The sequence below is a fragment of the Microcaecilia unicolor genome, chromosome 1, assembly GCF_901765095.1.
Source record: "Microcaecilia unicolor chromosome 1, aMicUni1.1, whole genome shotgun sequence".
NCBI classification, from domain to species: Eukaryota; Metazoa; Chordata; class Amphibia; order Gymnophiona; family Siphonopidae; genus Microcaecilia; species Microcaecilia unicolor.
In genome coordinates, this window is record NC_044031.1 from 77682129 (window position 1) to 77709039 (window position 26911).

General features: G+C 43.7%; 1 protein-coding gene across 1 annotated transcript in view; it reads left to right on the forward strand.

Annotated features, from left to right (window-relative positions):
• Positions 1-26911, forward strand: part of NOM1 (nucleolar protein with MIF4G domain 1) — a 79829-nt gene that overhangs the window by 32383 nt on the left and 20535 nt on the right. The window contains exon 8 of the mRNA XM_030198619.1: positions 4171-4303. Coding sequence (XP_030054479.1) covers positions 4171-4303 — 133 coding nt within the window. The remainder of the gene's footprint in view (positions 1-4170; positions 4304-26911) is intronic.

The window sequence follows — 26911 nt, forward strand, 5'->3', positions numbered from 1 at the left end:
AAACCCTCTCACACCCCTGTCATCTGTGATCTGTCCACACTGACAGAGGTCACATAACTGTCAAAATCCTTTACCCTTCTATCATCTGTGATCTGCTTACTCTAACAGACATCACACAACTCCCTCCCTGAGCCAAGGAAACGCCCACTGATATTTCTGAAGTTCTATTACTACCAATAAACCTTTGGTTGACAGTATCCCCTCTTTGGTTGATGATATGACTCTTGGTTTATGGCTTTTTGATACGTCTTGTTTGTTTTGTTGCTGCTGCTATGAATGATCTTGAATGTGTGTTTGTCCTTCTGTCCTATCTGACTATCGTGTTCCTTTCTAATTTTACCGGTAACGGCTTTTTTCTTATTGTAAACTGCTTAGTTCCTTTTTGTTGGCATTTGGCGGTATAACAAGTTTTTAATAAACATAACCATAAACTCCCCCCCCCCCCCCCCCCCCCCCGAAAACTCCTTCTCCTTTTTCAAAGCTCCAGTGGCCATGCAGTAGATAAATTGGTACACTTACTGACAGCCTGCTCTCTCACAAACATGACATCAAGTACTGACAGAAAATGACGCAGATCAAAAAATCAAACACAATTTATATATGGGTTAAATATGAGGCTATATTTTAAAAATGAGAGGCTCTTTTCTCTGTAGTTGTGGACCTTTCATATGGACACTGCAACCTTGACTGATCACTAACCTGCTATGGGACACTTTCAGGCTTACGTTTGAAAGAGAAGGGCGCCCATCTTTCGACACAAATCGGGAGGTGGGCGTCCTTCTCCCAGGGTTACCCAAATCGGCATAATCGAAAGCCGATTTTGGGCGTCCCCAACTGCTTCCCGTTGCAGGGATGACCAAAGTTCTGGGGGGGGGGGGGGGGGGGCGTGTTGGAGGTGTAGTGAAGGTGGGACTTGCCTAACAGATGGGTGTCCTCGAGTGGAGGAGTGGCCTAGTGGTTAGGGTGGTGGACTTTGGTCCTGGGGAACTGAGGAAGTGAGTTCGATTCCCGGCACAGGCAGCTCCTTGTGACTCTGGGCAAGTCACTTAACCCTCCATTGCTCCATGTAAGCCGCATTGAGCCTGCCATGAGTGGGAAAGTGCGGGGTACAAATGTAACAAAAATAAATAAAAAAAATAATGGAAAAAAGAAGGGCGTCCCTGACGAGCACTTGGGCAACTTTACTTGGTCAATTTTTTCTTACGACCAAGCCTCAAAAAGGTGCCCGAACTGACCAGATGACCACCGGAGGGAATCAGGGATGACCTCCCCTGACTCCCCCAGTGGTCACTAACCACCTCCCACCTCGAAAATAACAACTTTAAAAACTTTTCTTGCCAGCCTGAAATGTCATACTCAGCATCGCAGCAGTATGCAGGTCCCTGGGATGGGAAGGTATGTGTGTGTCAGCGGAGGCATAGCGAAAGCGTGGACGTTCTTCTTTCAAACATTTTGGATGTCCTGAACTTCCCCCCCCCCCCCCCCCACACACACACACACACACAGGTACAGCCAAATTTCAAGGGAGTGGAGGAGTGGCCTAGTGGTTAAAGCACTGGTCTTGCAATCCAGAAGTGGCTGGTTCAAATCCCACTGCTACTACTTGTGATCCAAAATCCAAATAAATAAAGGGGGTGTCGGAGGCATAGCAAAGGCATGGACATCCTTCTCACAGAAACATCCAGGCATGGATGTCCTTCTCACAGAAACATACACATTTTGGACGTCCTCAACTGCCTTCGCAGGGACGGAGGCATAGCGAAGTACGTCCTCAACTGCTGTCACAGGGACGGAGGCATAGTGAAGGACGTCCTTCACCCATACTCTTAAAAAAAAAAAACGTCCCTGATGAGCACTTGGACATTTTCACCTGGACTTGTTTTTCTAAGGTTGCAGATGGCAATTTATTTAAGATTGTAGATGGCTATTATACACGCAGCTTGTCTGCATGTATGAAGTTGTCTTTGCCATGTGCAGAGCAGCCACGCATAATGCCTGGCTGCTCTACACTGGCTTCCCTCCTTAGGAAGGAAATCGTGTGCAAATGAGCAAATAGTGAGCAGCTCATTTGCATGCGATTTCCTTCATGCATGCCCGTTCCTTTCCGAATCGCTAAGGAATCGGTAAGGGAAGGGCTTTTTCCGTTCAGTTAGTGCATCAGTCCACTCCAGTGCCCCCTAGGTGCCCGGTTGGTGTCCTGGCATGTGAGGGGGACCAGTGCACTACAAATGCTGGCTCCTCCCAAGACCAAATGAGTTGGATTTGGTCGTTTTTGAGATGGGCGGCCTCGATTTCTATTTTCGCCGAAAACCGGGGACGACCATCTCAAAGGTTGACCATCTCAACATTTGTTGACCATCTCTAAGGTTGACCTAAATGTTGAGATTTGGGCGTCCCCGACCGTATTATTGAAATGAAAGATGGCTGCCCCCCTTCGCGGGGACGTCCTGCGAGGACACCCTCAGGAAAACTTGGGCGCCCCATTTGATTATGCCCCTCTTTGTATCCTTGGAGGGTGTCTGTGAAGGAAACGTGTCATCCCCCGTTGAAGATAGGTAGAGCTTTGTTTTGGAGAAATGTGGAGGGACATAATCGAAAGGGACGTCCTCGTTTTGATTTGGATGTCCTTGCAAAACGTCCCCATCCAGGGACGGGGAAACCTGTATTTTTGAAACAAGATGGACATCCATCTTTCGTTTCAATAATACGCTCAGGGACACCCAAATCCTGAAATGTGGTCGTCTTTACAGATGGTTGTCCCTAGACTTGGTCGTTTCTGATTTTCGGCGATAATCGAAAACCAAGGATGTCCATCTCAGAAACGACCAAATGCAAGCCATTTGGTCTTGGGCGGAGCCAGCATCTGTAGTGCACTGGTCCCCCCTGACATGCCAGGACAGCAACCGGGCACCCTAGGGGGCACTGCAGTGGACATAATTAATTGCTCCCAGGTACATAGCTCCCTTACCTTGTGTGCTGGGCCCCCCAAAACCCATTACCCACAACTGGTACACCACTACCATAGCCCTTACAGGTGAAGGGGGCACCTAGATGTGGGTACAGTGGGTTTTGGAGGGCTCACTGTTTCCTCCACAAACGTAATAGTTGGGGGGGATGGGCCTGGGTCCCGCCTGCCTGAAGTGTACTGCACCCACTAAAATTGCTCCAGGGACTTGCATACTGCTGTCATGGACCTGAGTATGACATCTGAGGCTGGCATAGAGGCTGGCAATCAATATTTTTAAAGATGTTTTTTGAGGGTGGGAGGGTGTTAGTGACCACTGGGGGAGTCGGGAGGTCACCCCCAATTCTCTCCAGTGGTCATCTGGAGACACCTTTTTGTGCCTTGTTCGTAAGAAAAACATGACCAGGTAAAGTCGTCCAAGGGTTCGTCAGGGATGTCCTTGTTTCTTTAGATTATGGGTCGAGGACGTCCTAGTGTTAGGCACGCCCCAGTCCCATCTCCGATACGCCCCCTTGAACTTTGGCCGTCCCTGCGACGGAAAGCAGTTGGGGATGTCCAAAATCGGTTTTAGATTATACTGATCTGGACGACCCTATGAGAAGGACGCCCATCTTCCGATTTATGTCGAAAGATGGGTGTCCTTCTCTTTCGAAAATGAGCCCAATAGTCTCACGTAGCCGTTGTGTTTGAACCAGCTGTGGTGCATGCCCTTTTTTGTTTATAAGCGCTGACTTCTAGTTTGTTAGCAAGTAGAACTTAAGTATGAATTTTTTGAACTTGAGATGTGCACTGGACTATCTTTGTGCACAGATGTACTCTGATTAAAAGCTCTTCATAAGCATTGATTTGAAGAATACAACAAATAAATACTATACACAGTCTTTGGTGAATCTCTTTATAAAGGTGATTAATAAATCCCAATCAATAAATACGTAGAGTAAATGGTGTGCAGGTGACAGTAACCATGTGGGGCGGTGACGGTGGTAGCCAGAAAATTTTAACATCTCAGAAAATATTCTATAAAACAAAACAAAAAAATGAAACATGACGTTCATAAAACATAACTTGAAAAATTTTGAATCCAGACATAAGTGAAATGATTCAGAAAGTCAACAAGTGGCAACAGGTTTTTTTTTTGTTCTTTTTGTTTTGTTTATAAACCAATTTGTTTTTGTATTTTGATCTATTGTACCTCACCTTTTCAGACTTGGACTTAAAGATCAGCAGGAGCGAGAGATTGTCTACGTTTTGATTGATTGTTGCTTGCAGGAGAAAACATACAATCCCTTCTATGCTTATCTAGCCAGCAAGTTCTGTAAAAATGACAGACGGTTTCAAGTAAGAAATTTATGTGCTTTATTTTGAAAGCTGTACATTAGAATTGGAAGGATGTGTAGTTCAGTGATTGGGGCATTGAGCACCTGATGACCCAAGGTTGAACTCCATCTTTTCTGGCACAGTGACGAGTCACTAAGTACATAAGTACATAAGTAGTGCCATACTGGGAAAGACCAAAGGTCCATCCAGCCCAGCATCCTGTCACCGACAGTGGCCAATCCAGGTCAAGGGCACCTGGCACGCTCCCCAAACGTAAAAACATTCCAGACAAGTTATACCTAAAAATGCGGAATTTTTCCAAGTCCATTTAATAGCGGTCTATGGACTTGTCCTTTAGGAATCTATCTAACCCCTTTTTAAACTCCGTCAAGCTAACCGCCCGTACCACGTTCTCCGGCAATGAATTCCAGAGTCTAATTACACGTTGGGTGAAGAAAAATTTTCTCCGATTCGTTTTAAATTTACCACACTGTAGCTTCAACTCATGCCCTCTAGTCCTAGTATTTTTGGATAGCGTGAACAGTCGCTTCACATCCACCCGATCCATTCCACTCATTATTTTATACACTTCTATCATATCTCCCCTCAGCCGTCTCTTCTCCAAGCTGAAAAGCCCTAGCCTTCTCAGCCTCTCTTCATAGGAAAGTCGTCCCATCCCCACTATCATTTTCGTCGCCCTTCGCTGTACCTTTTCCAATTCTACTATATCTTTTTTGAGATACGGAGACCAGTACTGAACACAATACTCCAGGTGCGGTCGCACCATGGAGCGATACAACGGCATTATAACATCCGCACACCTGGACTCCATACCCTTCCTAATAACACCCAACATTCTATTCGCTTTCCTAGCCGCAGCAGCACACTGAGCAGAAGGTTTCAGCGTATCATCGACGACGACACCCAGATCCCTTTCTTGATCCGTAACTCCTAACGCGGAACCTTGCAAGACGTAGCTATAATTCGGGTTCCTCTTACCCACATGCATCACTTTGCACTTGTCAACATTGAACTTCATCTGCCACTTGCACGCCCATTCTCCCAGTCTCGCAAGGTCCTCCTGTAATCGTTCACATTCCTCCTGCGACTTGACGACCCTGAATAATTTTGTGTCATCGGCGAATTTAATTACCTCACTAGTTATTCCCATCTCTAGGTCATTTATAAATACATTAAAAAGCAACGGACCCAGCACAGTCCCCTGCGGGACCCCACTAACTACCCTCCTCCACTGAGAATACTGGCCACGCAATCCTACTCTCTGCTTCCTATCTTTCAACCAGTTCTTAATCCATAATAATACCCTACCTCCGATTCCATGACTCTGCAATTTCTTCAGGAGTCTTTCGTGCGGCACTTTGTCAAACGCCTTCTGAAAATCCAGATATACAATATCAACCGGCTCCCCATTGTCCACATGTTTGCTTACCCCCTCAAAAAAATGCATTAGATTGGTGAGGCAAGACTTCCCTTCACTAAATCCGTGCTGACTTTGTCTCATCAGTCCATGTTTTTGTATATGCTCTGCAATTTTATTCTTAATAATAGCCTCCACCATCTTGCCCGGCACCGACGTCAGACTCACCGGTCTATAATTTCCCGGATCTCCTCTGGAACCTTTCTTAAAAATCGGAGTAACATTGGCTACCCTCCAGTCTTCCGGTATTACACTCGATTTTAGGGACAGATTGCATATTTCTAACAGTAGCTCCGCAAGTTCATTTTTTAGTTCTATTAATACTCTGGGATGAATACCATCAGGTCCCGGTGATTTACTACTCTTCAGCTTGCTGAACTGACCCATTACATCCTCCAAGGTTACAGAGAATTTGTTTAGTTTCTCCGACTCCCCCGCTTCAAATATTCTTTCCGGCACCGGTGTCCCCCCCAAATCCTCCTCGGTGAAGACCGAAGCAAAGAATTCATTTAATTTCTCCGCTACGGCTTTGTCCTCCTTGATCGCCCCTTTAACACCATTTTCGTCCAGCGGCCCAACCGACTCTTTGGCCGGTTTCCTGCTTTTAATGTATCTAAAAAAGTTTTTACTATGTATTTTTGCTGCAGCTCACCTATTTGAATTTGGATTCAAACTTATAATTTTCCCTTTTCTTTGCTTCGCTTGTGAGAGTTTTAAAGGTTTCTAGATCAGTGGTGCTCAAACCTGTCCTGGGGGACTCCAAACCAAGTAGGTATTCAAAATATCCATGACGAATATACATTGGGTAATATTTGCATTCAGTGAATAGAGTATGCAGATAAATTTCATGCATATTCCAAAAACCCAGCTTGTTAAAGGTTCTCCGGGACAGGTTTGGATAAACACTGGTCTTGAGGATACAGAGGCATATTTTCAAAGCACTTTGGGAGGCTAAGTTCCATAGGTTTCTATGGAACTTTGGGAGGCTAAGAGCTTTGAAAATATGCCTCACAGTGTGCTGTCAGCCCATCTTTACAATTACATTGCCTTGTAAAACAGTTACAGTTTATTAAATTTACTATAGTGCTTAGCTTTTAAAAAAAAAAAAAATCACAGTGTTGGTCAATACTAAACACTAAAGCTTTCAAAGCCTTGTACATTTTTCATAATCTGCTGTTTGAAAAATGCATTTCAAAAGTGCATTAAAGTAAGACTTTTGTTTCACTGATTTACACAATACACTCTTCATTTTCAGCACAAAAGAACAATTACAGAAATATTCAAAAAGTAATTAAAAACAAGAAGCCTAAAAAGCAATGTTAATCACCTGTAGCGAGTGTTTTCCATAGATGACAGGATTGATAATGCACACAAGTGGATAATGTAATTTAATGCACTAGGGTGTATAAAGCTCTGAGCATGTGCTGCCCTTTCCACATGCAGTAGTCTCTCTAGCTCCTTGGTTAGTTTCAAAGTTCAGTGTAAGTAACTCTCAGGAAGTGGAAAGGATTATGTGCCTTCTCAATCCTGCTGTTTGTGGAAAACACCTGCTGTAGGTGGGGAAAGGGGTATAGGTATTTATTTTGTAACTGGGGCAATGGATGGTTACGTGACTTGCCTAGAGTCGCAGGGAGCTGCATTGGGAATCAAACCCAGTCCCCCTGGTCTCAGGCCACTGCATTAACCAGTGTTGCTTTTTCCTTTGACAAGCAAGAATGAGTCAGACACACAAGTGGGTGACTCCCAAGCTTAGAGGTGCTCATGTCTTGGTCTTTAGAGTATTCCACTTAGTCATGAGAATTGTTAGCTTATGGGGACAGATTGACTAGCACCACTTGACCAAAGGCACTATCCTGTGCTGAGGCTTGATACAAATAATGTGCAGTAAAGATATGAGAGAAGACCATTTAGCTACTTTGTAGATAGTATGCAGGAGGCAGACTTTAGAAGGGCCACTTTTACTGTAATAGTGTAGTCCCAGTTTGATGAGACTTGACCTTGGAGCTTTGAGGAGTATCCACTTGTTCTTAACAGAACTCTATACCTGAAGCAAACTAATGTGCTAAAGTCCTTTTTTTTTTTTTTTTGCAACTGGCATACCAGGTCTATTTGGATTGAAATAGAAAAAGTTGAGTAGATTTTCTAAAGGATTAATTTCTTTTTGGGTAGCAAGTGTGAGCCCATTTACAGTCCAGAATATGGAGGGGTTTTTCATGGAGTTTGAATAGGTCTTCAAACAGAAGATGGGAAGTATTATTGCTTCATTTAGGTGAGTGTATCACCAATTTAGGCAAGAACTTGGAGTGTATCCGAAGAATAACCTTGAGCTGATGGAATTGTGTGTTGAGTTCATATGTTACCAATGCATGAAGTTCGCTCACTTTTCTAGCTGAAGTAATCGCTATTAGGAAGAGCACTTTCCAGGTTTGCAGTTTGAGATCCACCAAATTGTTCCCATAGAACAGGGTCTTTTCATAATGGAGGTCTTAACATGAAGCAGACCTTTCATGAAACGAGTCATATATGACTGTGATGTTGGAAGATTATCCTCTGGAGCATGTTAAGCTGACAGGGCACTAGGGTGTGTACTCTGATAGAAGAAACTTGAAAGCCAAAGCAATGTAAGTGGTATAGACACTGTAGTATAGTCATTGAAGGTCATGTGATAGTCATGGCCATCGGTGAAACATTTTGTTACATTGGTCCTCTCTTATGGAACTCTTTACCTGCTGAAGTGAGCACTTTAACAAGCTACCTTGGGTTTCTCAAGATTCTCAAAACATAGATTTATGAGAATGTTTTTGCCAGATCATAGACATATTAAGTTCATTTCTGACTATGATGATAGCTGATTATTTTACTTTGATTTTGATTAAGCAATTATATTGTTTGCTTTTACTTGTTAGAACATTCATTGTACTTGTTCCTGTTTTATGGTAAACTGCTTTAAAACTATATTTAGTATATGAAGTAATCAGATCAAACACCAGATTTATAATCTCTTCTACTTGAAAGCATATCTTGTCAAGTGGATCATTTCTGAACATCTATCAGAATGTCCTGGATGGGCTGTGGAATACAGGAGCAGAAACTAGAGAATGCAAAATTTCCAGACTCTTAATCTAGAGACTTCAGGCCTAGACAAAGATAACGTTCCTGTTATCGGTGCTGGAAATTGGAGCAGCTTGCAAAGAGGTAGAACTTCCAGGGTCTCAGAGAATCTGTTCTGCTGAGGCCAGTAGGGTACTGTGAGAATCATGGTGCTTTTGTCTTTGCTAGAACTCGTGTAGAACTCTTGGTATGAGATGAATTGGGGGGTAAGCTTAAAATCTATGGAGTTTCTTAGGCATTCATAGCTAGATCTGGAGGCGGAGAGGGAGAAAGAATCGAACAATAGAATTTTCTTAGCCAGCAAATAGGTCAGTTTGAAGCATTACCCACTTGTGAAAGAGGGAAATCAGTTGCATCCAGGGACCATTTTGTGAGAACTGTGGAAGAATGAATTCATCTTTAATCTGGTATCTGTTGGTTGCTGTATTAAAGTACAAAGTAGACCTATCTGCTAGACAACTTGAAACTAGGTTCCAATATAGCATGCATTTCATCACTATGCATGATGTACATTTTTACTATTTTTCTTACAACTAACAAAAGATGTTGTGGCATAGCAAAAGATGTTAGAAAAAAACCCAGCAAGTTCCTCTTTGTACTAGTGCCTGCACATATCACAAAAGACTTATCCTAAGTATAAAAGGCCTCCTCAGGACAGAAACTGTTGAGTTTTGTCAGCTTACTGATTCTGTGGACCGGATATATAAGTTGTCAGTAACTGGATGTGGTTGGCTATGGCAGAATCCCAGAGTCTGGCTGCTTCTTGGCAAAGGCACAGAGAGCTTGTGTTCCCTTGTTAATATAAAATGTTGCCACTTGACTGTATATTTGAATAAGTACAATCATGAAGATAGTGAAGGAACACTCATAGGGCATAGAAGATTGTTCTGAGTTTTTAATGGTTGATGAGAAGCATCGTGTTGACTAGATTTCCTGATAATATTTGTTGAAATGACACTCTTGTTCAAGATGTCTAAAATTGGGGCTAACTGATACTTCCATGGTGCAAATGGAATGCCCATTGCTAGTTTGGGTTTTTGAGTCCACCGCTGCAACATGAGGTGGAACCAAGAAAAGTGGGCAAAGTATCAAAGAGAGAAGTTGGGAGCACTGATCCCTCTGGACTTTGAGATGCCACAGAGGATGTTGCATTTTTAAATGGTTTAAGGGGATGACCTGAATAGCTGTGGCCATGTGCTGTAAATACTTACAGCACATGGCCACAGCATGACTGCGACCTTGAGTGCTGACTATATAGCATGAATGTGGGATATTGGCATCGGTATCCTGTCTTGTGGTAGAAAGATTTTTGGATTGGGTGGTTTCCAACACTACTACTATAAAGGAAACTGTGTTGGTTGGATACAGGGTAGACTTTGAAAGCTGATAAGAAATACCAGAGACTGAAGAAGAGCAGTTTTCTTCAGAAGAGTTAAGGCCTGTGACCTGACTGAGACACTAAAAGTCAATTGTCAGGGAGGAAAATACCAGATGCACTTGTTTATGCAGCTGCCACCATGAGACACTTCGAAAAATTCTTGGGGGACAACAAGAGATCAAATGGGAGGGCATTGTATTGGTTTGAAAGGTAAACATGAGTTGGTATTTACAGCAAAGATGGATAGGAATATTTGTGTATAAATCCTTGAGATCCAAGGTATACGTCTAATCGCTTTTGTTGAGCAAAGGAAGAACGGAGGGGATATTTGTATTTCTGAATTTTTTCCTTGGGGAGGTTATCAATAGAAATCAAACAAAACATGGAAAAGAAAATAAGATGATACCTTTTTTATTGGACATAACTTAATACATTTCTTGATTAGCTTTCGAAGGTTGCCCTTCTTCGCGAGGAAACAGTTGAGCTTTCTCAGATCTAGTATAGGGAGTTAGCAAGAAACTATCTTGAGTAGACTCGATTCCTTTCCTGTGATGGATCAGGTTCAGTGGCCTGGACCTAGCGGAGAAGGTGGCCTTCCTTCTGTAAGAGACTGAGATGGCCAGCTGGAGGGTGGATCCATGGTAAAGGTAGATATGTGGAGTAGCTGAATCTGAGATGGTGTCCTTCCCAGATTTTAGGAAGGAGCTATGTGTCCTTTGTGATTTCCTGCCAAACTGGTGGTAAATATGGAAATATTGAACTTGCCGTCCACCTCCCCCCCTCCCCCGGTAGGTCAGGATATGTGTTCTGTAGAGACTGAAGGCTTGGAATATAGTCAGAAAGAATGCTGTTGTCTAGACTGAACAGGAGCCACATGCTTAGGCCAAACCCTTTCCCATTGTCTTGGCTTTGCTGAGGCTGTTTCCACTTAATACCACCGACCACGAAAAATTCATTAACTGTCTGGACCCAATCACCGATTGAATACGCAGCAGACCGAACCTGGACATACTTCGATCTACTGACCGAAACGTCACCCAAGCAATCAACAGGTTCGCCAAATCCCACTGTAAACTGGACACATGTCCCAACAACCTAATAAAATCCGCCCCTCAACGCTTCATAACAGACCTCATGTCATACCTAAACTACATGCTACAACATGGATCTTCTCTAAGGATAAAGGAAATATATTACTCACCCCAATACCCATAGAGTTAAAGAAAAATGCAAATGACATAACCAACTACTGTCCGGTAGCATCCATCCCTCTGGCAGTAAAAGTAATGGAAAGTATGGTAACCAAGCAACTTACCGACTACTTAAACAAATTTTCAATACTACATGAATCACAATCAGGATTTTGATCCAACCACAGCACGGAAACAGTACTAATCACTCTCCTAACCAAATTCAAACAAACAAAATTGCAACTGGCAACAGTGTACTTCTACAATGCGACATGTCCAGCACGTTCGACATGGTTAGCCACAAAATTCTATTGAACATCCTAGAATACTTCAGGATCGGAGGAAGCGTAATGAAATGGATCAATGGCTTCCTAACCGCAAGAACATACCAAGTGATATCTAACTCGAATACATCACCATGGAAACCTGAACGTGGAGTACCCTAGGGATCGCAGCTCTCACCAACCAACCCTTTTCAACCTGATGATGATACCACTAGCCAAATCGCTAGCCAACCAAGGCCTCAATCCTTACATCTACGCAGACGATGTCACGATCTGCATCCCGTTCAAACATGATCTAACAGAAATCACAAATGAAATCACACACAGCCTCCAAATAATGAACTCATGGGCGGATGCATTCCAACTAAAGCTCAACGCAGAAAAAACACAATGTCTCATCCTCTTATCACAATATAACACGAACAAACCCACCACTAAAAACACCCCAGACTACACCTAACCATTATTCATCTATTCAGGAAATCTAGACTGCCCCAATTTGACTGCACTTTTTTGTCCTTTAGATTGTAAGCTCCTTCGAGCAGGGACTGTCCTCTGTGTTAAATTGTACAGCGCTGAGTAACCCTGGTAGCGCTTTATAAATGTTGAGTAGTAGCCTGAAAATTCTCAGACTTACAATTGACCGAAATCTCACACTAGAAAGCCACGCAAAAAAACACAACAAAGAAAATGTTCCATTCAATGTGGAAACTCAAGAGTAAAACCTTTCTTCTCAAGGGAAATATTCCGCAGCCTGGTACAATCAATGGTGCTAAGTCACCTAGACTACTGTAATGCCATCTACGCTGGATGCAAAGAACAAATCATTAAGAAACTCGAAACTGCCCAAAATACAGCAGCCAGACTCATATTTGGAAAAGCGAAATACGAAAGCGCCAAACCCCTAAGAGAGAAACTACACTGGCTTCCACTAAAAGAACGAATTGCGTTCAAAATCTGTACCCTGGTCCATAAAATCATTCACGGTGAGGCCCCGGCATATATGTCAGACCTCATAGACTTACCATCCAGAAACACAAAAAAGATCAGCACTCACATTCTTGAATCTCTAGTACCCCAGTTGCAAAGGACTTAAATATAAATCAACATATGCATCCAGCTTCTCCTACATTTATTTTTATTTTTGTTACATTTGTATCCCGCGCTTTCCCACTCATGGCAGGCTCAATGCGGCTTACATATTATATACAGGTACTTATTTGTACCTGGGGCAATGGAGGGTTAAGTGGCTTGCCCAGAGTCACAAGGAGCTGCCTGTGCCTGAAGTGGGAATCGAACTCAGTTCCTCAGTTCCCCAGGACCAGAGTCCACCACCCTAGCCACTAGGCCACTCCTCCACTATGGAATGCACTACATAGTGCAACTATGGAATGCACTACCAAATGTCATAAAAACAATGCATGACCTAACAATCTTCCGAAAACTACTAAAAACCAACCTGTTCAAAAAGACATACCACAATGATCAATCCTAAATACCAGACAACGAAACTCTTCCAGAACCAGACAAAACCAAACTCTATACCTGACTGCTTCAGTCACTCTGTCACTAATGAATGTTGACGCACTGCCACCCTATTCTCACGCCGGAAATGAACTGATTGTCTAATTTACTCTATAATTTATTCATTTATGAACTTTAATGTAATACCACTTTGTATTTCTCATCACGGAAATGGCGATCGCCATTACGGCATAAGTAAGCCACATTGAGCCTGCAAAAAGGTGGGAAAATGTGGGATACAAATGCAACAAATAAATAAAATATATTTTATGGTGGTAATAGCCACACAAATATTGGTTGAAAGAAGTCTACTTAGCAGAGGTGAAAAATGCAGAAAAGCTGAATTGCTGAGAGGTACTGATTTTTTATCACATCAGCTGTCTCCTTCAATTTTTTTGTTCTGAGTAAAGGTCACCACTACAAGGAACATCACTAACTTTGAGTGGACATAGGCAGGCAGACTGAAAGCTCACATCTGTGCGAGTTGTCTGGCTGCAATCATAGAAACAGAAATTTTGGCCAAAGTTTCAAAGGCATTATAAGCTGTTCTGATAAGGTGAGTAATCACACTCATTGGTCTCTGCTAGTACAGAAGATAGCTGGGTTTGAACTTGAACAGAAAGATTAGGTCAGAAAAACCCTGCACCTTGCGAAAGATATCCTGTATGTACTGAACCATAAAGAGTTGATGGTCAGCAGTCTGAGCACAGGGCATAGCTCCTTGGAAGACTTTCTTCCCTGAATGATCTAATAAACAGGAATCCTTTTCCAGAGCAGTGTTAGGGATTTCTTCATTTTTTTCATGGCTGCTACTACTGAAGAATGTGACAACTGAACTTTATTAAATCTTGGAGTTATTTGGATTTTGTTTTATTCCCAACCTTTTGGAAACATGTTGAATAGTAAGTAAATTTTGACACATATGGAACTTAAGCGTACCATGACAGGTACAGACAGCCAAAAATATCTGATCTCTGTTCCATTTCTTGCTGAAATGGGTAAAGCCATGCTAGTCCACCTTTAAAGGTAATAAATAGAAATAAATCAAAACATAGAAAAGAAAATAAGATGATACTGTTTTATTGGACTAACTTAATACATTTTTTGATTTAACTTTCAAAGGTAACCATTCTTCTTCAGATTGGAAATAAAATGTTGATAAATATCAGAATATATAATTGAAACACAAAGGCACTCACAAGAAGAGAGTAGGGTGGGTTAGGTGAGAATCAGGGAGATCTGGTTGGGAGAGAGACAGGCAGAGATGGATGGCCGATAAGAGTGACAAAACAGTATAATTTTATGGTTTACCATGGGATAGAAAGCCCTTTAAGTCCTGTCTAGTTGATGTCAAAATATTTCATCATTTTGACTTCAAAGGTCTTACATTCCTGGAATGTCTTAATTTCCTTTCAGTATTCTTACCATAAGATCATTGATACAGTGTTCTGGTTTTGTAAAGTGCTGTCCCACAGAGTTGGCATCCTGGTCGTCATTGGAATGTTTAATACTGTGTCTATGTAAATTGAGCCTCATCTAGCATCTGGCTTTTTTCTCCAATATAGCACCCTTCTTCACACTTTTGCATATAATGATAATGTGAAGGATTCCATTATACTGAATGTTTTTTCGTGTGAGTGACTGTGGGATCCTGTGAGATGTGTTGGCACAGTTTGCAACTAGGTATATTGCAGGAATGTGTGCCTCCGCTTGTATTGGGAGTTTGCTTTTCACTAATTTCTGTTTCAAATTAGGTAGCTGCGGGAAGGCCAGCACTGGTGGGGCTGGGAATATAACATAGCAACATAGTAGATGACGGCAGAAAAAGACCTGCACGGTCCATCCAGACTGCTCAACAAGATAAACTCATATGTGCTACTTTTTGTGTATACCCTACTTTGATTTGTGCCTGTCCTCTTCAGGGCACAGACCATATAAGTCTGCCCAGCACTGTCCCCGCCTCCCAACCACCAGTCCCGCCTCCCACCACCAGCTCTGGCACAGACTGTATAAGTCTGCCCAGCACTATCCCCGCCTCCCAACCACCAGTCCCGCCTCCCACCACCGGCACTGGCACAGACCGTATAAGTCTGCTCAGCACTATCCCCGCCTCCCAACCACCAGCCCCGCCTCCCACCACCAGCTCTGCCACCCAATCTCAGCTAAGCTCCTGAGGATCCATGTAGGGGTTGAGGTTTTGATTGGCTAGTAACTTGGCTATGGGTATCATTATTAGGTTGAGGGTTGGTGAGAGGGGTGGATCCTTGGGGGACTCCACATTCAGGTGTCCAAGGGGCAGATATATCCGCGTTCGCTGTTACTTGGTATGATCTTGTGGTCAAGAATCCTCTGGACCAGTTAAGAACGTAACCTCCTACTCCAAAGTATTCTAGAATATGTAGTAGTATTCCATGATTGACCATGTCGAAGGCACTGGACATGTCGAATTGTAGGAGGAGTATGTTGTTGCCAGTTGCAATTGCTTGTTTAAAGGAGTTCATTAAGGACACTAGTACAATTTCAGTGCTGTGGTTTGACCGAAATCCTGATTGAGACTCGTGCAGAATTGAGTATTTATTTAGCTATTCAGTAAGTTGTTTCATCAGTACGCCTTCCATGAGTTTGCTTATGAGTGGGATAGATGCTACTGGGCGATAATTGGTTAGGTCCTGTGTACTTTTCTTAGCATCTTTAGGTAAAGGAGTAAGTAGAATGCTTCCTTTATCCGTAGGGAAGAGGCCATTTTGTAGCATGTAGTTTAGGTGCCTCGTGAGGTCTGTTTTGAGTTGTTGAGGAGCAGATCTTATAAGGCTAGTAGGGCAGATGTCTAATTTGCATTGTGACTTGGCGTATCTTCCTAGTGATTGAGAGATATTGTCAACTGAGAGTGTATCAAAGTTGGTCCATGATCGGTCTGCTGGGTATTCCCCGGATATTGGGTCTAGACACTCAAGGAGGTGTACATACTCAGTTGTGTTGGTGGGTATCATGAGTCGTAGCTTTATAATTTTTTCTTTGAAGTAATTTGCGAGATTGATTGCTGATGGGGTGTCTATGATATTAGAAGTCACCAGTGTGGTATTTAGTAGTTTGTTTATGAGCTGGAATAGTTTATGTGTATCCTTGTAGTTTGTTTACGAGCTGGAATAGTTTATGTGTATCCTTGTAGTTTGGTCCGATTTTGGTTTTATAATATATTCTTTTAGTTTGTCTGATGGTGTATTTGTATTTTCTTTGTAGTTGTTTCCAGTCTTTGAATGTGGAGTCGTCTTTTTTTCGTATTCCATGCTCGTTCTAATCTTCTGACTTGTGTTTTTAATTCTTTCAGCTCTTCATTAAAGCATGGTATTGAGTTTTTTCTTTGTGAGGTTCTGGTTTGGAGTGGTGCTAAGTTGTCTAGTATAATTCTGCATCTATTGTCCCATTCATGAAGGAATTGGGGTGAGTCTGTTGGTGCTGTCCAATCATTGTTGTAGAATTGTTGCCAGAATGTTAGCGGGTCTATTTTGCCTCTCGTGGTGTATGTTAGTTGTTCTTGTTTATGTTGTGAATCTTTTGTTCGCCAGTGAAGGGAGAGGTTTGTTTTGTAGTGATCGGACCATGGTATAGCTGTCCATTTTGTGTCTATTAGCGCGAGATTTAGTTCTGATGAAAATTTGTATGTGATGATATCTAGTGTGTGTCCTTTAGTATGGGTGGGTTGCATATTTGGCCAGTGAAGCTCGGTAATTCATCCTCCTGGAGTATTGGTTGTAGATCTTTTATGATTCTTCTCAATTTTTCTAGCTCAAATGGAAAATGAACTTATTTAGCCATCTTGTTGAAAAATTTTGGATATGAAAAGGCCTCTTATGGGGAGACATTCCTCAGCAGTGGAGGAGAAGGGTCAGATTTAATTCCTTTAGAACTCTCTTCCTCATTGTCTTGGGAGGACTGTTGGGTATCAGAGGGAGTGACAAAACAGTGGGTTTTCAGGCCTGTGAATTGTAATCATTTTATGAAAATGCGTTTCTTCTAATTGACCAGCAGATGGCACTTGTTTGCAGTTTTAAATCTGTTGCAGAAAAGATTACTTTCTCTCTTCCCATTTTTAGCCGTGAGGAAAGGGGAACTTGCAGTACCATTGGCTAAATACTTTCAAAGGTTGGTGCTCTGATTGGTTCTGAACTTTAAATCTAGCCTGGAGGTACTGGATCATTTTTTAATCTGGGGGGGGGGGGGGGGTACAGAGGAGAAACATCTCTGTCCTGAGATCCAGTTCAAGGCTTGTGAATGGTTAATTTCCTGAACTCCCCATGTGTTGTTCAGGTAGTAACAAGTGTTTAGATAGATTTTAGTCTTGATCCTAGTTTTGGTTATCTGTTACTATCTGTACTTTTCCATCTGGTTTTTCAAACGATCACAGTTCAAATTTTTCATGATAATAAATCAACCCATTTATTAACCCTGTTTGTTCTGGACTGACTTAGAATCCTGGTTTATGTTTTTGGGTCTGTGGGTGCTTTCTAGAAACTGTGGGACCCCTGGAGTGTGGCCTGTGTCCTAGAAATCACCAGAGAGTGGGAGACTAGCCCAGAGGCAAGCAGGACCCAGCTGGTGGGAGGAGGGTGCTAGTATAGAGCATGAGCCCAGGTGCAGGTGAGTCTGGGCAGACCCTTCAGGTGGCCACAGGGTAACCCCAGGTGGGTGCTAGGTGTGTGGTGGGATTGTCACTCTCAGTGCTTGGAGTGAGGGTCACCTTCCACTGAGTGGTTCAGTGTTTTGTTTTTTTTAACTTGTAACTCCAGACACAGCACAGTGAACAAGCGCAGCAGTAATAGGATCCCTACTCAAGTCAGGTTTTTTTTTTTTGGTAGTGTTAGATTAGCAGCATGCTGATGGCAACTGGTAGCAACCCTCAGACACCCAGATATGCCTGACCTAACAAAAGAGCGACAAGATCACCTCAGAGGAAAAGAGTTGCAGGACTGGCCTTTGCAGAGTTCTCATGGGGGGAGACCAGACTCTTTGAGGGCAGAGGCCCATGAGTTGGCAGGGCCGGATCTCACCAACTGATATCTGGCAGATCTACATGGTAGAATGACAGTGGGTAGACCAACAGTGGCGAGAGGATTGGGAAGAGCAACAATTCCAGCTGCAGAAAATGAAGTTGGAGATTGAAATGACTCGTGTCCAAAGCTCCAGCCCAACCCCTACGCCGAGGCCAGAGGCAGGATCCACAGCCCAGATTGGGCCTAACATGTTTGCGCAGTTTAATAATGCCTGAGGTGACATTGATGGATATCTAACTGCCTTTGAGAAAATTTGTCTGCTCAATGCGATTCCTCAGAAGGGCTGGGTGCACTATTTGAGAAACAAGTTCACTGGCAGAGCATTTGAGGCATTCCAAGGAGTGTACCTGGAGACGTTCTCCCAGTTTGAGGAGGTGCACAAAGCTTTGTTGAATTTGTCGTTACCCCCGAGACCTACAGACTAAAGTTACAGACTTTGCAAAAGGGAGCAGATGGTACTCCAGCGAGTTTGTGATTCAGCTAAGATACCAGCATCAGCGGTGGCTTGGTGGAACTGAGGTTAAATCCTTAGAGGACTGCCAAAACCTGATGGTCCTGGAGCAGTTTCTGCAGCGTTGTCGTTCAGAGGTGAGGGAACATGTTCAAGATCACCAGACCCATACTGCAGAGAAGGTGGCTGTGTTGGCTGACATCTTTGTGGCTAATCATCCCTGCTTGGCAAATGGAAGCTGTCCTTATCTGCATCAGCCTGGATCTAAGGGCAGCCAGGTCCCTAAGCCACATATTCTTGCAACCACAGACTGTCAGCAAACCCTCCAGTGTTCCCCAAAACCCTAAAGACTTTAGGCATGAATGTCCTTGTTACCAATGTGGGTGTATAGGACATTTCAAAGCAGATTGCCCAGATAATCTTAAGCCTGCACTAAAGAACATTTCAGTTCCTTCACCAAAGCTGGCGGCTTTAGTAGGTGGCTCCAGTCCTATGAAGGAGACCCATGCAATTGCTGCAGCACAAAAAGTTACTGGTCATTCATCAAGCAAGGAAGCAAATGGGTTTTCACAACAATGCATCACTCCACTACCTGTGAATCAGACCCAGGTGCCTGGGCTTGTGGACATTGCCTCAAGCATGACTTTATTATGACCAGAGCTAGTGCGGGAAGATGCTAATCTTCCAGGGAGCACTGCAGAGGTAGTGTTAGCCAATGGATCCAGAGAGACTGTACCTGTTGCTCGAGTATTCCTGGATTGGGGTACCAAGCCTGGATACAGAGAAGTAGGAATAATGAAAAACATGCCAGTACTGATTCTGTGTGGGACTGACATGGGTCCAGTGAACATTACTCTTGATAGCGGAGTCAGCATTTCCGCTATGGTGACCTGTAGTGTATAATTTCTCAACAGTAGTCAGGCCTGGGTGACCCAACAAGCAGACACAGCAGAGACCAGCTCTCCGTGTCCAGATCCTGAGCCAGTCCGGGTGGAACCAGCTGGCCAAGCGGCAGGAGGAGGCTCTCCTGTGCTTCCAGCAGCAACATTTCCTGAGGTGACTGGGGCTGTGACTATGGAACAGCCTGACTTAACTGACATACCTATTGAGCAGACAGTTGACCCTGGTTTATCAGTCACCGTCAGAGACCCTTCCAGATATGTATACTGATAAAAGGCAGAGACATGCTTTTCAGGATGCACAACACTCTGACCCTGACCTAGAAGCCCTGAGGCAGAGGGCTGATTAGCCAACCAATAAAACTTGTAAAGATTGTATCCTGTGGAAAGGAGGCTTGCTGTATAGAGAGACTTGTCCCATTGATCCTAGCAGGCCCTGGACAGGAGGCAAACAGGTTATTGTGTGCAAAGCATACAGAGAACAACTCCTACAGACATGATATTCCACTAGCAGGACATCAGAGGGTGATATGCACACTCACCAGACTGAAACAGAACTTCTATTGGCTGGGAGTATCTCGAGCCATAGCTGATTGTTGTCAAACCTGTGATACCTGCTAAAGACCCAAGATCACTCCCAAGCTCCCCTGAAATTTTTACCCATTATCAGTGAGCCCTTTGAGAGGATAGCTGTGGATATAGTGGGGCCTCTAGCTGTGGCTAGCCAGACTGGGAAAAGGTATATATATTGGCAATGGTGGATTTTGCTACCAGATATCTGGAAGCGGTAGCCTTATCCTCCATAGAAACGGAGAAAATTGCCACTGCCTTGCAAGAAATGTTTTCCCGGGTAGGATCTCCACAGGAAATACTCTCAGACCAAGGGACACAGTTTGTCTGAGCTGATCCAAAATCTGTGGGCACACTGTGGAGTGGAATCTGTACGTACTACCCAATATCACCCTGAAACTAATGGGTTGGAGGAGAGATTTAATGGGACATTAAAGCATATGTTGAAAACTTTTGTGGAGTCGGGAGACCGAGACTGGGAAAAGTATTTTTATTTATTTGTTGCATTTGTATCCCACATTTTCCCACCTTTTTGCAGGCTCAATGTGGCTTTCTTATGCCGTAATGGCGATCGCCATTTCCGTGATGAGAAATACAAAGTGGTAGTGCAGTAAAATTCATAAATGAATAGAGTAAATTATAGAGTAAGTTAGACAATCAGTTCATTTCCGGCGTGAGAATAGGATGGCAGTGCGTCAACGTTCATTAGTGACAGAGTGACTGAAGCAGTCAGGTATAGAGAGTTTGGTTTTGTCTGGTTCTGGAAGAGTTTCGTTGTCTGGTATTTAGGATGGATCATTGTGGTATGTCTTTTTGAACAGGTTGGTTTTTAGTAGTTTTCAGAAGATTGTTAGGTCGTGCATTGTTTTTATGACATTTGGTAGTGCATTCCATAGACTAACCCTATCTACTATTTGCATACAGAGAAGTACCCCAGGAATCTACCAGGTTCTCTCCATTTGAGGCTGAGAGGGACCTTTGACCTAATAAGAGAACATTGGGAAGGGAAAGTTGACACCTCTAACACCCCTGTAATTGAATATGTAGTCAGTATGCGACAGAAATTAGAAGACCTTGTGGGCTTTGTCAGAAAAAACTTGCAGGCAGCCCAAACTAAGTAAAAGACCTGGTATGATCGTAAAGCCCAAAATAGTGTTTCATGAGGGCCAGCAGGTACTTGTGTTAGACCCTGTATGTCAGAATAAATTTCAGGCTAACTGGGTGGGACCTTACAAGGTCATATGACACCTAAATGATACAGACTGTTAGAGTGGAGGAGTGGCCTAGTGGTTAGGGTGGTGGACTTTGGTCCTGAGGAACTGAGTTCGATTCCCGGCACAGGCAGCTCCTTGTGACTCTGGGCAAGTCACTTAACCCTCCATTGCTTGCCACATTGAGCCTGCCATGAGTGGGAAAGCGCGGGGTACAAATGTAACAAAAATCTGTAGACTCTCAAGACAAAGCAGTGTACCTTTCATGTAAATATGTTAAAGGCCTAAGCTGATCGCACAGCTATGATGCTAGCTGGGTGCAGCCCACCAGAAGTGTCAGGATAGTGAACCCATACCTGACCTTTTAGCAGACACATTACCAGAGGGATCCATACAGCAAATTGCAGTATCTCATCTGACCCTTCCCCTCCAGAGGAAAGGAGAAAGTTTCCACCTGAGAGCCTTTCCTTCCCTGCTTTTGTCCCTGCTTCTTGGATCCAATTCCCTCATCATGGCTCAATATTAACTCCTTAGGCCTGTTCCCTTTTGTCTTCTCCATGATCACCAATAGCCTTTCCACTGGTCTGGTTCCTTCCACATGGAAAGTTGGTCTAGTTAAGCCCATCATTAAGAAATCTTTCGTGATCCTTATATGCTGTCCAATTACAGACCCATTTCTTACCTGGCTCTTCTTTCCAAATTAACCAAAAAGGTTGTTTTGGATCAATTAACCCAGCACTTTGAGTCTTCTCAGTTCCTCCATCCCTTCCAGTCAGGTTTCTGTCATGGGCATTCTACAGAAACTGTCATAACTGCACTTCTCAATGACCTTCATGCTTCTCTTGATTGTGGTCAATACACTCTTCTTGTTTCACTTGACCTTAGTGCAGCTTTCAATCTTGTTAACCATTCTCTCCTCCTTGAGAGACTTGCTTCATTAGGTATTTCAGGCTCAGTTCTCAGTTGGTTTTCTTCTTTTCTGAATGATCACTCCTTCGTGGTATCGCTTCCTCATTCACAGTCCGTCCCTTATCTCTCCCGTAGTATTCAATATCTTTCTAAGCCTACTAGCTACTCTGATACAATCCTGGAACAATAAGTTTTATATATACGCTGACAACATTCTACTAGTCTTTCCCCAAAACCCTTCCAATCTCGATCTTTCACCTCTCCAAGCATATTTAAATAAAATTGATGATTGGCTTACAACTAACAGTCTCATTTTGAATCCTTTGAAATCTGTTCTGCTCTGGATCACCAGTCATCCCTTCACCCCCTCTGCCACCTCCCTTCTCAAGAGTGTTTCCATTCAGTAGGTTCCTTCCCTCAAATTCTTGGTGGGTCACAAGTGGGCCTGTTTCTGCTCTACCTTGTCCATTCTCTCCGCAGTACCCTCCCTAGATATTAATTCCTGTGCAACCCTTCTTTGTTCCCTGGTCTCCTCCCACCTTGATTATTGTAATATGGTTTATCTGGGTCTCCCCAAATTTCTCCTTAAATGTTCACAAATGACTCGGAATACTGCCATTTGGTTACTCTCACACCCATCGGTCAGATCATGTGTCCTCCTTTCTTGCCCATCATCACTGGCTTCCTGTTCCTTATCATATTCAGTTTAAGGTCCTCACCCTGGCTCACAAAATTCTCCACATGGGGATCCCTTCTTACCTGTCTGCACTTATTTCTCCTTAAACACCCTCTAGAGCTCCACTCTACTGTTGTCTATCAACTTTCCTTGATACTTTGTGTTCTTTGCGGTTTCTCCATCTTTATGGAATGCCCTTCCGCCCAAGTTCTGTTCTGAGTAGTCCTATCCCCATTTTATAGGGCTTCTAAAGACTTATACTTTTTTTCCCAGGCTATTCCCTTTGCCACATCATGAGTGATCCAGCCTGGCTGCCTGTCCTGTAGTGTGCTATCACTACTTGCATTTTGCTTTCCTTGTCTCTTGTTATTTCTTCCTGTGCTATTCCTGTTTTTAGGATTTTGTAGTTCCTTTCCCTTTACCCCATTTTTGTATTTGTGCACCACTCTGTTCTCTGAAGGGCGGTACATCCAGTCATTTTAAACTACCCCAAGTCCCACCTGCTCCCAGTTCAGCAATTGGAATTCATTGGAACCCTGCTAGAGACACAACAGACGTAAAGTTTTCTCTCTGTGCTGAGGGTGGACACTCTAGTCGCACTCACCACTCAGGTTTGGGCCAGCCAAAGGTCACAGCTCAGCAGACGTGAGGCCTCCATGGTGCATGTCACTCCCTTGACACATCTGCACATGAGAACCGCCCAGTGGACTTTAACTTCCCAGTGGTGTCAGGCCTCTGGGAACCTAGCCGATGTAATCTGCTTAACACCAGAGTTGGTTCAGTCCCTCCTTTGCTGGACAATTCGACCCAGTTTGACCATGGGACTTCCATTCCAAATTGCTCAGCTTCAGAAGGTGCTGACAGTGGGATTCATCCCGCTTGTGTTGGGTAGCTCTTCTGGATAGATTTCACACCCAGGGTGCTTGATCAGCTCAGGAAGCAGATCTTCAGATCAACCTCCTAGAGCTACAGGCAATCTGGAACACTCTAACAACTTTCAGAGATTGGCTGCTCAACCAAATTGTATTCCTTCAAATGGACAATCAGGTTGCAGTGCATTACACCAACAAGCAGGGGGTACCGACTCATACCCTCTGTGTCATTAGGCTTTGGGAATGTGGCACTGGACTGTTCAGAATAGGATAATTCTCAGGGCCACATACCTGGCCAGCAAATCCAACACCCTGGCCGACAGACTGAGCAGGGTCATGCAGCTGCACAAACTTTACCTGCAAGAACTTCTGGGAGTGGGGCACCCCCTCGGTGGATCTCTGCCACTCCATTCAATCACAAAGTCCCTCAGTACTTTTCCAGGGTCAGAGCACACAACAGACTAAGTTTGGATGCCTTCCTATATGGAGAATGGTCGTCTCCTATACCTCTCGTGAGGAAGACTTTGCTGAAACTCAAACAAGACCACAGAACCATGATTCTGATCGCTCCCTATTAGCCCAGGCAGATCTGGTTCCCTCTTCATCTGGAGTTATTCTTTGAAGAAGCAAATGTTTTCTGGCTCCTATCACACGAAGTATCTCTTCTGCATCCCAACCTCCAGTCCCTGGTCCTCACAGCCTGGAGAGCTTAGAATTTTGCTTCCTTGAATCTTCCTGAGGGTGTCTTCAAGTTCTTGCTGGTTTCTAGGAAAGATTCCACCAAGAGGTGTTAACTCTTTCATATGGATGAGGTTTGCCATCTTATGTGAGGGCAGAGCCCTAGATTCTATTTCTTGCCCTACATAGGTCCTGTTTGAATACCTTGTACACCTTTCTGAGTCTGGTCTTAAGACAACTCTGTAAGGGTTCACTTCAGTGCAATTAATGCTTATGATTACTATGTGGAAGGTAAGCCTATTTATGGGCAGCCTCTAGTTGTTCGATTCATGAGAGGTTTGCTATTGCCAAAGCCCTCTATCAAACCTCTGTGTCATGGACCTCAAAGTTGTCCTCATCTGATGAAAACTCCTTTTGAGCCACTAGATTCCTCTCATCTGAAGTATTTGACATGAAGATTGGAGGGTGGACAATGTAATGCCAATTTTTAAAAAGGGTTCTAGGGATGATATGGGAAATTACAGACCGGTAAGCCTAACTTTGGTGCTGGGCAAAATAGTTGAAACTAAAAAGAATAAAATTAACAACCTAAGTGACAGACCGAAAGTCCATCAAGCTCAGCATCCTGTTTTCAACAGTGGTCAATCGAGGTTACAAGTACCTGGCAAGATCCCCAAACAGTACAATGCATTTTATGCTGCTTATAAGCAGTGGAGTTTCCCCAAGTCCCTTAACAATGGTTCATGGACTTTTATTTTAGGAAGCTATCCAAACCTTTTTTTCAAACCCTGCTAATCTAACTGCTTTTATTACATTCTCTGGCAACAAATTCCAGAGTTTAATTACACATTGAGTGAAGAAATATTTTCTCTGATTTGTTTTTAAATTTACTACTTTGTAGCTTTGTTGGGTACCCCCTAGTCCTAGTATTTTTGGAAAGAGTAAACAAATGATCCATGTTTACTTGTTCCACACCACTCGTTATTTTATAGACCTCTATCATATCTCCCCTCAGCTGTCTTTTCTCCAAGCTGAAGAGCCCTAGCCTCTTTAGCCTTTCCTCTTAGGGAAGTAGTCCTATCTTCCCCTTTATCATTACAGAACACATAGACAAATATGGTTTGATAGGACAGAGTCAGCATGGGTTTAGCCAAGGGAAATCTTGCCTCACCAACTTGCTTCATTTCTTTGAGGGCATGAATAAACGTGGTTAAAGGTGAGCCGGTTGATGTAGTGTATGTAGATTTTCAAAAAGCTTTTTGCGGAGTTCCTCATGAGACTCCTTAGAAAATTAAAAAGTCATAGGATAGGAGGCAATGTCCTTCTGTGGTTTAGGAATTGGTTATTTGACAGAAAACAGAGGGTAGAGTTAAATGGCCATTTTTCTCAGTGAAGGAAGGTGAATAGTGGAATGCCAAAGAGATCTGGACTGGGACCGATTCTATTTAACACATGAATGATCTGGAAATCTGAACGAGTGAGGTGAGAACGCCCATCTCAAAAACTACCAAATCTAAGTCACTTGGTCGTGGGAGGAGCCAGCATTCATAGTGCACTGGTCCCCCTCACATGCCAGGACACCAACCGGGCACCCTAGGGAGCACTGCAGTGGACTTCACAAATTGGTCCCAAGTGCATAGCTCCCTTACCTTGGGTGCTGACCCCCCCCCCCCCCCCCCAAAAAAAAAAAAACCCCCACTACCCACAACTGTACACCACTGCCATAGCCCTTATGGGTGAAGGGGGCACCTAGATGTGGGTCCAGTGGGTTTTGGAGGGCTCAACATTTACCACCACCAGTTTAACAGGTAGGGGGGGGTGGGCCCTGGTCCGCCTGCCTTAGGTGCACTGCACCCACTAAAACTGGGACCTGCATACTGCTGTGATGGACATGAGTATGACATTTGAGGCTGGCATAGAGGCTGGCAAAAAAAAGTTTTTAAAGTTGTTTTTTTTTAGGGTGGCAGGGGTTTAGTGACCACTGGGGGAGTCAGGGGAGGTCATCCCCAGTTCCCTCCAGTGCTCATCTGGTCAGTTCGGGCACTTTTTTGAGGCTTGGTCGTGAAACAAAATGGACCAAGTGAAGTCGGCCAAGTGCTCGTCAGGGACACCCTTCCTTTTTCCATTATCGGCCGAGGACGCCCATCTCTTAATTACGCCCCAGTCCCGCCTTCGCTACGTGCCGACACGCCCCCGTGAACTTTGGTCATCCCCGCGACAGAAAGCAGTTGGGGACGCCCAAAATCGGCTTTCGATTATGCCGATTTGGGCGACCATGAGAGAAGGACGCCCATCTCCCGATTTGTGTCGAAAGATGGGCGCCCTTCTCTTTCGATTATGCCACTCAAAGGTTCCTTCAAATAACATGGAGCCGCGAGATACAAAGT